The 13,521-nt window shown below is 42.9% G+C and overlaps 1 protein-coding gene across 1 annotated transcript; it reads right to left on the bottom strand.

Moving 5' to 3' along the window:
- Positions 1-2,438: 2,438 nt before the first annotated feature.
- On the bottom strand, positions 2,439-13,128 carry MTG2 (mitochondrial ribosome associated GTPase 2). The gene is made up of 6 exons (XM_090064974.1): positions 12,964-13,128; positions 9,711-9,858; positions 6,754-6,869; positions 5,168-5,386; positions 4,323-4,461; positions 2,439-4,025 (listed from the first exon to the last, which is right to left on the bottom strand). Exons 1-6 carry the CDS (start codon positions 13,081-13,083, stop codon positions 3,631-3,633), a joined length of 1,137 nt encoding a protein of 378 aa, XP_089921100.1. The 5' UTR covers positions 13,084-13,128; the 3' UTR covers positions 2,439-3,630.
- Between the last annotated feature and the right edge of the window lie 393 nt (positions 13,129-13,521).

Below are 13,521 nucleotides of genomic sequence, written 5' to 3'. Positions count from 1 at the left end.
TACCTAGCAGCAGCAGGGGACACAACCACACACCACCTCCCTGCTGCTGCCGGATCGACAGGGGGTGCCTCGCCATGGTGTGGCCAGCATGGGGCCCTCCCAAGGGCAGGGAGCCCACACCTGTGCTGGCCCACACAAATCACATGCCCCCCGGACAAGCCGCCCATGGCTCCATTCTGCTCCTCCAGCCCCTGCCCCACTTCCTCTCATCATGAGGGCCTTGATCTGTTCCCACCCCACTCTCTATTCCCCCTTCCTCCCACAGACTTACGTGCGGGGATCTGCTGTCCACGCTGTACTCCCCGCCATGTGCATGTGTACAGGTGCACACATGCATGCGGCACCCCCTGTGTCCCACTCCTGGCAGCCCATCGCACACTGGAACTTTGCCAGGGGAAACCCACCATTTTCTTATCCCTGCCAGAGGCTGTGAATCCTGGGCAAGTGCTGCCCCAGTCATACAGCCTGGGACCGGGACTTGAGGTTTGCATAGAGGGACTGTCCTATCCAATTATGGACAGGTGGTCACATCAGGGAAGACTCTGCTGTACATAGCAGGGGGTGGAGCAGGGAGCGGCTGCTTTGGTTTTGCCCCTGGCCCCCAGACTCCTGGGTACTGTGGGCTGAGGTATGGCAAGGCCAGCTTGGGCCGGGCAGCTCCGTCCACCCCTCCCTGCCCCAGTCACGTCTCTGTGGCACTCACTGCCTTTTACAGTGTCCACCCCAGCCCCAGCCTGCAGTCCGTGCCGTGCCAGCAAGTGCGCCAGATGCTCTGCTCCGCTTCAGCCCAGCTCAGCCTGCCAGTGAGGGGATGGGGATAGAAAACGGCTCAGGCCCCTGTATCCGGATCGGGGCCTCCATGCTCAAGGTCACCCCGGCTCACAGAAGGGAACCCAGGCATCCAGCGCCTCAGCCAGAAGGCATAATTACTGGTAAATGTTATCGGCTACAACAGCCAAAAAAAGCCGATAACTGCATTTCCCTTTTATCGGCACTGATCCGATAGGCAACCAATATATCAGTGCACCTCTACTTCCAGCACAAGCTTCTTGGACATTGACTCTGCTAGAAATCAGTTTCCATGACCAGGATGAGAATGAGGACTATTGCACTCTCTTCACCCTTAACAAGACAGCTCTGAATCCAGATCACGCAAGCACACAGCAGAGACCCTGGCACTAGCTTCTCAGGGCAGATCAGCTGCACATTATTAACAAAGAAACCAATTATCTGGTCAATATCACATCTTGTTAAGCTACTTAGGAACCTGCTAGAATAGGCAGGATCCAAAAAGAGCTCACAGGTGGAATGCTTGCTGTGCTCTGTTCATGAGTCAATACACAGGACACTCTCTGCTCTTTTCCATGAATTGATATTTTCTTATTTTCTGAACTCTCAGGAAATAAATGGACTGAAATGGTTGACTGAAAAGCTAGTCAATTAAATAAAAATAAATAAAAGCCAACAATAATTTCAGGGAGCTGAGAATGTTTTGGTTAAAAAACCTTCCACCCAGCATCACTGCAAGCTCCTAACGTATGACTATGGTTTCATTTTCATTTTGTGATGCTGAAGAACACATACAAATGAGAGCGGGGGGGAAACTAACAAACCTGGAAACATTCACTCAAACTCTACACAAACTGCCAAAACAAATGGAAAATGAAATGAACTCTTTTCAGTTATAGAAGCATTCTGTAAGGATTCACTTAGTGTAAAATAAAGCTTAAGAGTCTTTTGGGGGACATCATGCTCTCTCACATCTTTTATTTACTGTTATCTGTTCTTTTAACAGTTGCACACAGACTGAGTCTATAATGATACTTGGCATAATTTAGGGCTTTAAGTACTTGGAGCATTAGGTAGACATTAACACTCATGTGTGCAAGGTAGGTAATTATCTGCTCTCCCCATTTCATCATTAGGGATGCAGGCAATGAGCTAAGCCTCCTGGGCCACTGCTGTTTTCACAAACATGCAGAGAACCCTGCACTCCACTTAGCAACCAGTGATGATTTCAAAGTTTTCATAAAAGGACAGATTTGTTATGGGGCGGGGGGGCAGGGAGAGTTGTTAATTCTATACTTTTATAGTGTATTTCCCCTCCTCAAGAGACAGGAGGCTCATTGGATAGTGAAAGGAAGGCAGTGGGAAGAAGAGTTACACATACAAGATGAGGAGAAAGCCTACCTTGGAAGGATGTGCTATCCACAAACATTCATCTTTGGGAAGACTCAAACGATACCACAATTTGCAAATACATTGAGGCCCAGAATAATCCCCTTCCCTATGGCAGAAGGAAGTCATTACAAAATACCACAGCTCATTAGATTGCCTAATAAATCACACTTTTGCCATCAGAGGAAGAGATGTCTGGTGGAGGTTCATGTGTTTGTTTTGGTTTTTTGAGTTATACATTAAATTGAAATATACTGATATTCAATACAGCTAAATCTATTCACATAAGAGCCAATGATATTTTTAGGAAGAAATGTTTCCATTTACTGTCCTTAAAACGTCATCTTAGTTTCTTGAAAAGTAACAGAAGACAAGGCACAAGAGTTACAAACTCCGCAGGTATTTAAAAGTCTCTTGGTATTGTATTGATATAGTAAAATGCCCTAAATTGAAAGCTCCAGACTGCTGATCTGGAGGAAAGTGTTAATCTGATTCTTTCAGATTCTTTCAAATTTAAAAATAAACACTAGACCAAGAACCATTATTTTTTCTGACTACTCCCCATGTTCCTGTAGCACTTTTTTATTTCTTGTTCAACAGGCTGGTAAGTGGGGGGAAAGCAGTCTGCTCATACAAGGCAGCCTATGCAGACAGACTGCTTAAAAGAATAGTTTCAACACATATAGGATAATACTGTTCTATTCCTATCTGAATATGAAAGAATACTGTTTCCATAGCAACTAATGCTTTTCTGTTTAAAAAAAGTTCAGTAAATAATATTTGGGTGGATTCTAGGAATTCAGCTGCCAAAAGAGAGAATATTGATCCTATCATATGAAAAAGATGCATCTTAGCTAAGACCATGCCTAAATAAAAGGAAGACTCTAGCTTAGGGAAAGAATGCAAAACCAAGAGGAAAAACTGTCCACAAAAATATACATAGTTGGAAAAAAAAACAGAAGAAGAAGGTCTGCTTGACAGGACTATATATACCATACAAAACACCTTTCCCTTTTAGAAGAACACACTCTAGTCTATGTTATATTTCAGAATTTCTGATTCATGAGAAGTCTTTCAAATTTGGGGTTGTAATTGCAACTGGGGGGGAAAACCTGACCAGATTTTAAAATGTCAACATTTTCTGAAAAGAAGAAATTCTGAGTTTCAACCAGCTTTTCCAGATTCTCCCCATTACAAACCTACATATTTGGTGTAACAACTACAATTTGGTGTACTGTTAATACACAACCATGAAAACTCTACATTTTGTTGGAAAAAGCTTACAAGGACACAAAACTAAAAAGGAGATACATATATTTGGTTTGCAGAGTGCAACAGTGCAGAACAAATACACAGTGCATTGTATGCTATGTCCGACACTTCCCACACAGGCAGCTCGTGATCAAATATAGTTAGTTTCCTCCTCCATTCAGTCTAAGGTCTGTAAAAGCGTTACCACTTCATCAGGTTTTGCCTACATGATTTTTCAGTCTTTACATAACTGTCATACAATTCTCGCAGATGCAAGAACAATTCCTCCAGATTGTCTCCTGTCAATGCAGACAGTGGGATGACTCTCTGCTCCACTTGTTCTTTAAGGAGTGGTAAGTTAGCCCGAGACTGAGGAAGATCAATCTTATTCCCAATGACAACATGAGGTCTCTTCGACAAGCCTTCTTGGTATTGCTCCAGTTCATATTTTAAGTCTTGGACCTGAATCCATGGCTCTCGCACAGAGAGATCCACCACAAACAAGAGGAAGCGGCAGCGTTCAACGTGCTTTAGGAAGGTCAGCCCTAGGCCTTTGTTTTGATGAGCTCCTCTTATTATACCAGGAATATCAGCAACTACAAGAGAAATGCAACTGTGAAGATGTTTAACACAACAAGGAACAGTACGTGACTGATCTGTCTAGATACTTGTCCAGCTACCATTTATAGATTTCATAGACATCAGGGCTGGAAGGGACCTCGAGAGATCATCGAGTCCAGCCCCCTGCACTTGAGCAGACTGCATGAACTTGGCTGCTTTGTTTCTTGCAGCCCTGAAAAGGCACATCATTTCACCAGACATGCATACTGCACATCCCAAGTCAGAGAATAAGGGTAAAGAAGCAGTAATGTACAGCCTTTTGTAACTCATACCTGCTACTTGCTCATAATCTTGATAGTGGACAATGCCTACATGAGGATTTAGTGTTGTGAATGGGTAGGAAGCCACTGCGGGTTTTGCATTGGAGATCGCTCTCAAAAGCGATGACTTTCCAGCATTCGGGAATCCCACCTGGAATACAGATGTGAAACAAGACCACAACTCTGGATTAACCAAAATAGAGTGCTCTCTTGTCACTATGCAGCAATGGTTCTTTGTTAGTCATAAGAACTTAGAATTGCCCAAGCACAACTAAATTAATCTTCTATGGCCATTTCTAATACCTGGGTCCACATTTTCTATTTTATTTCTTATCATCATTTCATCATTAGATATTAAAAACTTCCCACGCAGACATTGACAAATCATATTCATAACCACTCTCCTGGAACCAAACACTGACTAATATGTCCAAATTAATGCACTCTGTATAAAAGCAGATCAAATTTTCTAAAGTGCCGGATATAAACATCACTGAGTAATCCTCAGAGTAGGGAAGGGGAAGAGATCTTGAAAGCCACGTCGTTGCTGTTCAACACCCAGAACAAAGAATCGTTTGAGAAAGGGGTAGGTTTGGCTCTTTCCTTTCCTTTAAATAAATCTTCAAAGCTCTTCTAGACCAAGGAATGAGTCTTCTACCAATAACAATGCAACATCAGGCTTCCCTGTGTAGTGACAACAAAGTGACAGGGCTGCAAATCACTGCATACACTCTGCTATCGAAGCATACTGACATATCTCTTAAACAAGTTGGCCAAGAGAATACAAATGCATTATAAATGACATTCTTTCTACAGCTATTCAAGTAACATCTTAGAAAAACAGAAGCGATACCCACCAAGCCAGCATGAGCCATAGTCCTTAGCTCCAAGTGGAGGACTCTTTGCTGTCCTGGCTCTCCTGGAGTAGCTGTTGTTGGTGCTCGATTCTCGTTGGACAGAAAGAACTGGTTGCCTTTCCCTCCAGATCCCCCATAAGCAGCAACATATTCTTCACCGTGCTTAGCGAGATCAGCCACAACAGTCCCATCCTCCTTAACCAGAGTGCCAATAGGAACCTTGAAAACAGAGAGATCCAAGGGAAGAAACACAACACACAACCAAGCCATTTCAAAATTCTCAAATGTACTTTCTCCAGTGGGAGAAGAATGTCTTCAGGTTATGGCTTCATGCGTGTGCACACACACACACCTTTCAGGGTGAAAGGAAATACTAGGAGCTAGAGGGGTAGAACAGGCCAGTGAAGCATTCTGTCTACGACCAAGGAACACAAAACATTTGTCAATAAAATACCAACAAACCAATGCAAATTTATTTTTCTTCTTTCCATCATTAGGCCATCAGAGAGGGGACATGCGGTGCAAAATCTCAGATTACCAGTAAGGAATAAGGAGACAGATTTCTAGCAAACCATGGAATCTCCGAAGTGGCAATAATTTGTATTGAAAAATAAATACATTAAATAATGAAGAAGATCCAGCACTACCAAGACAGATAAGCAGACAGGAACCCCCTTCCTCTATATAAATCTAAATCAACATGATGTATGTCTACTAGCACCTTGATGGCATGGATATACATGCATGTGTTTTCCAGATTTTGTCTAAGCTGTCTTTTGCCATATTTTGAAAACACTAAGCTTACTTTGGAAATTAACACAAATGAAATACGTTAAAAGCTCAACCCCAGCAAACACTTTCGATCCAAAACAGATCAAGAAAATGGAGTTTATGAATTCAGTGCTAAGCACAAGTATCAAACATAAGGCAATACCTACTCTGGAGAAAAAGGCATATTTTAACCAAACCTATTAGTAAACAATTGTTAAAACCCAAGCCTACACAAGGCAGGCAGTAGTTTTTATACATATTAGCCAGTGTACATATGCCTTGACTAACATGTTGCAAATACATTTTTCTATGTAGGTAAGATGAGGTCTAGAGACAAAAGGAGGCCTCAATCATTCAGGTTCACAAAAGTACAAACTACAAAGATGACCCACATATTTAATCCCCAGACCAAGTGAGGAGAGATTCAGCAGCGTACTGCCATTCTTGTTCTCCTTACAAAAGCCTATACAAACTGGAAAAAAAACCCTCAAACTAAAAAAAGCATCATTACTAGAAAAATATATATGAACTTGGAACCAAGATAGGGACTAGGCATTAAAACTGACATCCTGGGCAACAGAGCTCTCGCCTCCCAGGTGCTATTCTCTGACCACCCTGCAAGATGGCTTTCGGAAGAAAAGTAAGACTAGCAGTACTGATTTAGATCAGATGCATCATCTGAAGTAGTGCAGGTGTTTGAACTATGTAAACAAGGAAGTCTGGTCATTTTTGTTTGTAAATAGCCTGATCCTGCAAACACTTACAATGCAAATTCTCATACAAAGCTATCTAAATATTTGCCAACTGAAGCTTACTTTAATATATATTTGTCCACCATTGGCTCCAAAACAGTTTCTTTTCCCCCCTTTTACTCCATTAACGCCTTGATAAAATGGGAGGATCGAAGAAAGTGATTTGACTTGCCGGTCAACTATAAGGGAAAACATACATGGTTTAAATATGTTACTTATATCAAAGAGCAAACAGAAGAATAATATTTTGACTAAACTTTAATCTTTTCAACGGTATATAAACAGAAGCATTCCACATACTGGTATGAGAACACAAGAAAGGTAAACAGTAACGTAAAATTTAGGCTTCTCCATGGTTTTATTTTTTCCTTAGCTTCAATACATGGATAACAACATGGTCATTTAAAACTCAGTATGATCACTATATAATTAATACCTGTAATGAACAATTCACAATGATCGATTCAGCACCTGTCATAGAGTTTCCAGTGTGAAGATAGGGGGTGATACAATCAGATAGGGGCGCACTGCACTCTTGGCTGATAGCAATAGCCAATTATTAACCAGCCATATTGGGCGATACGGATCTGATAGCCGATTTACAGGAATACAGCCCAGCAGCGTGGAAAGCAGTGTCTGACCAGTAAGTCTGAGAGGAAGAGCCGGGGTGGGGGGGAATGTGGGAGAGAAGGGAAGGCTGAGGGCAGCTACTGATGCCAATCCAATATGCCACTGATATATTGGTGGACGATCAGACTGAGAATTCAGTTCAGTTACTCCCATCTGACAAATGACTATGTTTTAAAGGTGTTTCATATGAAACATCTGACATGGAATTTTTTCAAATCATGCCACACAAGCTGTGATTCTATCCTACCTTTCATGAGACAGTTGTACAGCACTTAGCACAATAGAATCTGTGTTTTATTATAATGCAATAATCATTACCTCAAAAGCAAGGTCAGGCTAAGCCTGTAGGTGGCAACAAAAGTGCCACTGGTGTTATTTAAATGCTAAATATTACCACACAGTTGAGAACACTATCTTTTGAATCAGTACTGATGAACAAATAAGTGAAGAATCTAAAGATACTACTGAAGAAACTGCAACTGGAAATGCCTGCATTTTGGATGAAAACTAAAAACCAAAGTCCCTGACCACTTATGAGAATTAGGAAAATTACAACGTGTTGTTTTTTCCTAAGAAAAGTTTGGACAAGTTGCTAAGTCATATTCTGCTTCATTAAGTCTTCCTGACACCTAGTCTAGTTTCCATGGGATTCAGAATTCCCTGATGCCAATACTGTATTATAAAGATTCCCTTTATAGGAAAGCTGATGCATTTCATAACTAGAGTAAAGGAATGCTACTAGTAAAGGAGACTATTGTAAATGTGGTTTTGTAAAACTCCTTAGGGTCCTTGGAATGCAAGTTACCACACAAGGTAACAGCATTATAAAGCAAGCTAAATAAAAAAAGTTTTGTTTTAATATTGGTAAGCAGTACTTCTAGAAAAAGTCTACTTTATAAGTATCTAAGAAAACATCAAAGACTTATTAATTTGTGGTTTAAAAATGGGACCATCAACTGAGAACAAGGTTACCTAAAAAAGACAAATTCCATGTGCAATCGCTGACCAAAAACAAGAACAAAAATACACCTCTTCTCTCCTTCAAATATGTAACTCACTCCAAAGCTCACTAGGAGGAGTTAATTGGCAGTTTGAAGAGCAGAGTCCAGCATGTAAAATGGGGGGTGGGGGGAGAAGGGGCGTGGATGGCACAGACTGAGTGAGGCCCTCACAGTGAGGGAAGGAGAGAGAGACTGGAGTAGGTTCTGCCTAGCCGGGCAGGGCATGGCTCGTCCAGGGAGTGCGGGTGGCAACTCCCGCCATTATGTGTACCCTGGGGGAGGCATGAGGTCATGTGCCCCACAGATCTGTGCACAAGGTGAGAAAGGGCTGCCTACTGAATGGTTGGGGCCAGGGGCTGCACCAGCCTGTTTCCAGCAGGGGCTTTGGTGGGGGCTGCACTTGGGGTGGGCAGGGCAGGAGGTGGTGATGCTGGGAGGGGGGGGGCTATGGTAAATTCTGGGGTAGCTTTAGCCCAGCCCACAACTCTGCCTCCCAGCACTCCTGCTGCCCACTCTGAGCACAGCCTTGGCCCACCTGCCCTCCAGATGAGCCACCCGCGGCTCCATTCTGAGCCCCACCCTGCTGTGGATGGGCAGTGCCTGCTTCTGCTCAAGCTTTCCTCCCTTCCTCACCATGAGAGCCTTGATCTGCCCCACATGCCCCTTGCCCACAAGAGACTTACCAGCCAGACGGCGCTCTCCAAACTGCTGGGCTGCATATTGGCAATCGGATCAGTATTGGCCAATATGGCTGGTCAATAAATTGGCCATAAGTATCAGCCCAAAAAATCTTTATTGGTGCACCCCTAGAAGTTAGGAAATTGGCATGTCAGATACTCTTTTGGAAAAGATCATCTCATTTCAGAGTTTAAACAAAATGTCTGGACATCATAATTTCCTTTATGGAAAATTCTCTGTAATGGGAAGATCAGAAATGTTAAAATAACCAATGGTTTGAAGCCTGTTTTAAAAGACTCCTGGTCCCAATTTCAAGAGTGTACCCTTCTATTTAGGTCCTTTCACCACTAATTACTGTAGTGTCCAAGGGACCTCCAGAATAGCACAAAATATAACCTGCCTTTATCTCATGCATTCTTCCTTTACTCCTCAAGAGAGAAAAAATGCTTATGCTCAATTTTCTCTACATGTTTAATGTATCAAGGTCACAGACGCAAGATCTTGAATATAGTGTTTATAGTCCCATCAAGAATAAACTCTGGCTTTACTCCAGGCTTTAGGATTCATCTGTGTCAGTGTGGGGAGAGAGCTGAGTATCGTAGCATTTTCAGGTGTGGCTGTTACAAGATTCTGGAAAGGAAATGTTTAAAATAAACAAACAAACAGGTTTCAAATGGAAGGACAACATTTAACAGGCCAGATTCCTTTTACCTTTCAAAATAACAGGGCCCCCATCTCCTCCATTCCCACCATCAGGACCTCCAAACTCTTTCCTAGGCTCACTAAGAAAAGAGTTAGCCCCTCCACCTCCTTGTCCTCCAACCACACGCACTCTTCGATGATCCACAAAATATCGGGTCTGCAATGAAGAGCGGATTTAATGTGATTTCACTGCAACTTATTCAAATGTTATCAAAACCTCCTCCAACAGGTTGATGAATCCCCAAAAATGTAGCTGCATGCAATTTTGTCATATCTAAACAGGTCAGAAATTCCAATTTCCACTTGAAAATCAGAATCTATCACTTTGCTATAGTTCAGGCACAAGCTAAATACAGCTCACAAAGCTAACAATTTTCTTGAAAGACATGGCATGCACAGACACACACATTTTAAAACATCTAACACAGACATCCAAGTTTCCACAGGCAAAACTCCACAGATGTTGAAAGATCATCTTTTCTGCTCACACTTCAGAGGAAACTATTTCCAGGCTAATGAAATATATTCAAAGGAGCAAGGAAACTAACAATGACCTAGGTAGTTGGAAAGGATATATGAAAATTATGAAAGGGGCCTAAAGTTAAACATACTGGGCATGTCTACATGGTCATTAATGCGCCCTAGTTATTGCGCATTAAGTTTAGTACTTGATTAATCAAATATTCATTTAAACTGCAGTAACTTGACTACAGAGCAGTAGTGCCAGCACACGGTTTTTGTAGTGCCGCTTACAGCTCAGTAGCCTAATAACACCGTGCAGCAGCATATTAACACAGGTTTTCCCCGGCACACTACTGTGAAGTGTTATTAGGCTACTGCACAGTAAGCATCTTGCGTAGACATGTCTGATTTTAGTCACGGAGTTTCCCCAGATTCTGACATAAGCCCCTTGAATTTGCAAGAACTCTTACAGCACAGTGGGAGAAACTGAAAGCATTTTGTGCTTTCAGCAAGTCAGTGAAATCTGGATAACACATAGGCAGGTGTCTGGGTCTCAGAGGCAATAAGACAAAAACATAAATTGCAGTAATAGAGACAAAATGAAACAGATTGATGTACCTGAGGGCTGCTGGCTCTGCCAAGTTAACCAAGACTAAATCTCACAAAGTTTGAAATTGGGCTTGCTACTATACAGACTTATAAGAACGTTGTCTCTGCTCTGCAGATATGTTGAGAAGGTTTTTTTCTAAGTTTCCAACCCAGTTTTGTGGAGCTGAAGTTCAGCTTTTCCAGATAAAGGTAAAATTCCTTGCTGTTTGTCTGAACTGAGGCCCAATCTTGATTGGAGACCCCATATGCTATTGCAATACTAATAACATAGCCTAATACTTCTGCTCATGAGGAGAAGCATCTCAAACATCTCAGAGTTGTAACAAGAGATTCAGTGTGGTTCTCATAAACAGACAAATGTTTACAAGGTGAGTATAGATGGAGTTATTTTCTGCCTATGCACAGCTCTCTACTTCAAAAATACCATTCATACTCCAACCTGCATTTGATACAAGAGTCAGAAAACCACCTGACATAACAATACAACAATTTAAGAACAGATTTTTCAGGGGGTCTAAGTAGGTTGAGGGACACTGAATATTTCCTATAGGCTACAGTCTAACAGCTAAAGCAAGAGATTAGCAAATAAGTTCTAGATGCTGACTCCTGCTCTGCTACTGCTCTGCTCTCCTGATTTGCTGCGTGATCTTGGACACATCCACTAAACTGCTCTGTATTTCACTTCCTCTGTTAATAAAATGCAGTGGATAATACTTATTTATCTACAGTCAAAAAAAGGTCACAAGGTCCTCGGATGTAAATAAAAAAGGGGCAGAATTATCATGAAGCATCTGCCTATTTTTGCACCTTACGCTGAAAGTACTACTACCTGATCTACACATCAAAGAGCGACTCAGCACAAAGACACTCTCCTGGATGCAGGGGGAGACAGTCTCTCATCTTCAGCTCCCTCTATGCAAAAGTTTATTTCCTACCTTTGGGGACTTTTTACCATCTTGTACCATCTAGACTTTTCCCAGAGCCTGATAAAGGGACTTTGATCCTGATAGCTTGCAGAAAAGGACAATTTTCTTGCGATTTCCCAGTTGGTCTAATAAAAGGTATCGTTTTGGAGCCAAGAGTTCTAGTTGTTCTGTAAATACTAATAAAGCAATAAGCAAGGATGTTGGTTCTCTCTGATAAAACCTAAACCCCCCAATTTTTTAATTAAAAAAAGTAACCCCAAATCCACATTTTTCCGTGATTAAACTGAAACACCACTACATACATCTATATTAGTGGTGTTCCATTTTAAATCATGGGAAAATGTAGATTTGGGGTTACTTTTTTAAATCCAAAAATTGGAGATTTTTTAAAATCAGAGAGCACCAGGATCCCTGGTGATAAGACTCAACTTTGAAATGGAGCCTGGCAGGTATTTTTGTTTTAGAAAAGTAGCCAGAGCATAGAAAAGACTTGGCTAGAGCTGTGATGTGAACACGAGCAGCTGAAAAATGCCCCAATTCCAGGGTGGGGGTGGTGGAATCTACACAGTCACTAGCAATCAATGGTAACACTGACATGAACTGGTTCCCCTTTTGCAAATGTACTTGGCACCACCCAGTGGCTACAGCCTGAACGGCAGCTTTAAAGTTCATTTTGTCAGTGCAAGAAAATGTACAAAAAACTGTCTGCAATATGATATACTTTATTAAACCAACTTAGGGTTAAAATCGTTTTATTAAACCAACTGGGAAATCACAAGAAAACTGTCCTTTCTCCACAAGCTTTCGAGATCCAAGTCCCCTTGTCCCGCTCCAGGAACTGTACAGAAAAGTCCCTACAGGCAGGAAATAATTTTCATTTTTGCACAGATCGAAGCCTGTCTCCCTCCAAGCATCTTTGTCGGTGCAGGAAAACATACAAAAAACCTGGGAACTCTTGGCTCCAACACGATACTTTTTATTAGACCTGCGGTACGGGCATTGCGGTGATGTAATTAAAAAATAAAAATACTACAAAAATTGTTCCCCCTTTGCTGAAAAAGCAGCCTATAAACAAAACGGGCAGGGTCCCCCCACCAACCCATTCGTCAACCAGTCTAAGTAACCTGTCCATCTTCCAAGCTAGGGGGGGCGCTAAATAATAATAATGTGTCCCCCCGTCCCCCGGGCCACTCCACAGGAACCCGGGCCTCCAGGCCTCCCTACTCGGTAGTGACTGAATTCGCTTCACGGAGCCCGGGATTTACCAGCTGCTTCTCCGACATCTCCCTCTTCTTCCGCAGCGACCGGGCCTTGGCGCAGCGCGCGCAGCCTGTGGACAAGGCCCGGGGCCCCCAGCCCCGCAGCCGGGCCCAGGCCCCCAACATGGCGCGCGCTCCCTCACGCGCCCCCCGGAAACGCCCGCGCCCGGACGCGCCCACTTCGGGGTCACGCTCGGCGACGCAAGGTCAAAGTGCCACGCTGCGCGTTCGGCGCATGCGCAGCTCGGAAGGCAGGAAAGCGCGGGAACAGGACTCTCTACCCCCACTCTCAGCGTAGCAGGTGCACGTGGCGCCCGCCGGCACAGGTTACAGTGAGCAATGAGTAGAAATATTTGCATGTTAATTTGCATATATTTTTCAGCGTACAATAGCTATAATTTTGATCTTCGAATAAGGTCATTTCCTATTTAACAGCTGGAAATGCTCCACCTTCAGTCACAGGTGCAGCTCAAGGCTCCTCCTCCGCCCTCCCAGTTCTTGAAGCTCCTTGCAGCACTTGTGCCTGCTTCCCCTGAAGCCAAGCCTCCTGTCCCCTCAGCACCG

This window comes from Crocodylus siamensis, chromosome 10, assembly GCF_052110815.1.
Source record: "Crocodylus siamensis isolate JL-2025a chromosome 10, ASM5211081v1, whole genome shotgun sequence".
NCBI classification, from domain to species: domain Eukaryota; kingdom Metazoa; phylum Chordata; order Crocodylia; family Crocodylidae; genus Crocodylus; species Crocodylus siamensis.
The sequence above is the reverse complement of the archived record's forward strand: the minus strand, read 5'-3'. Positions and strand labels throughout refer to the sequence as shown.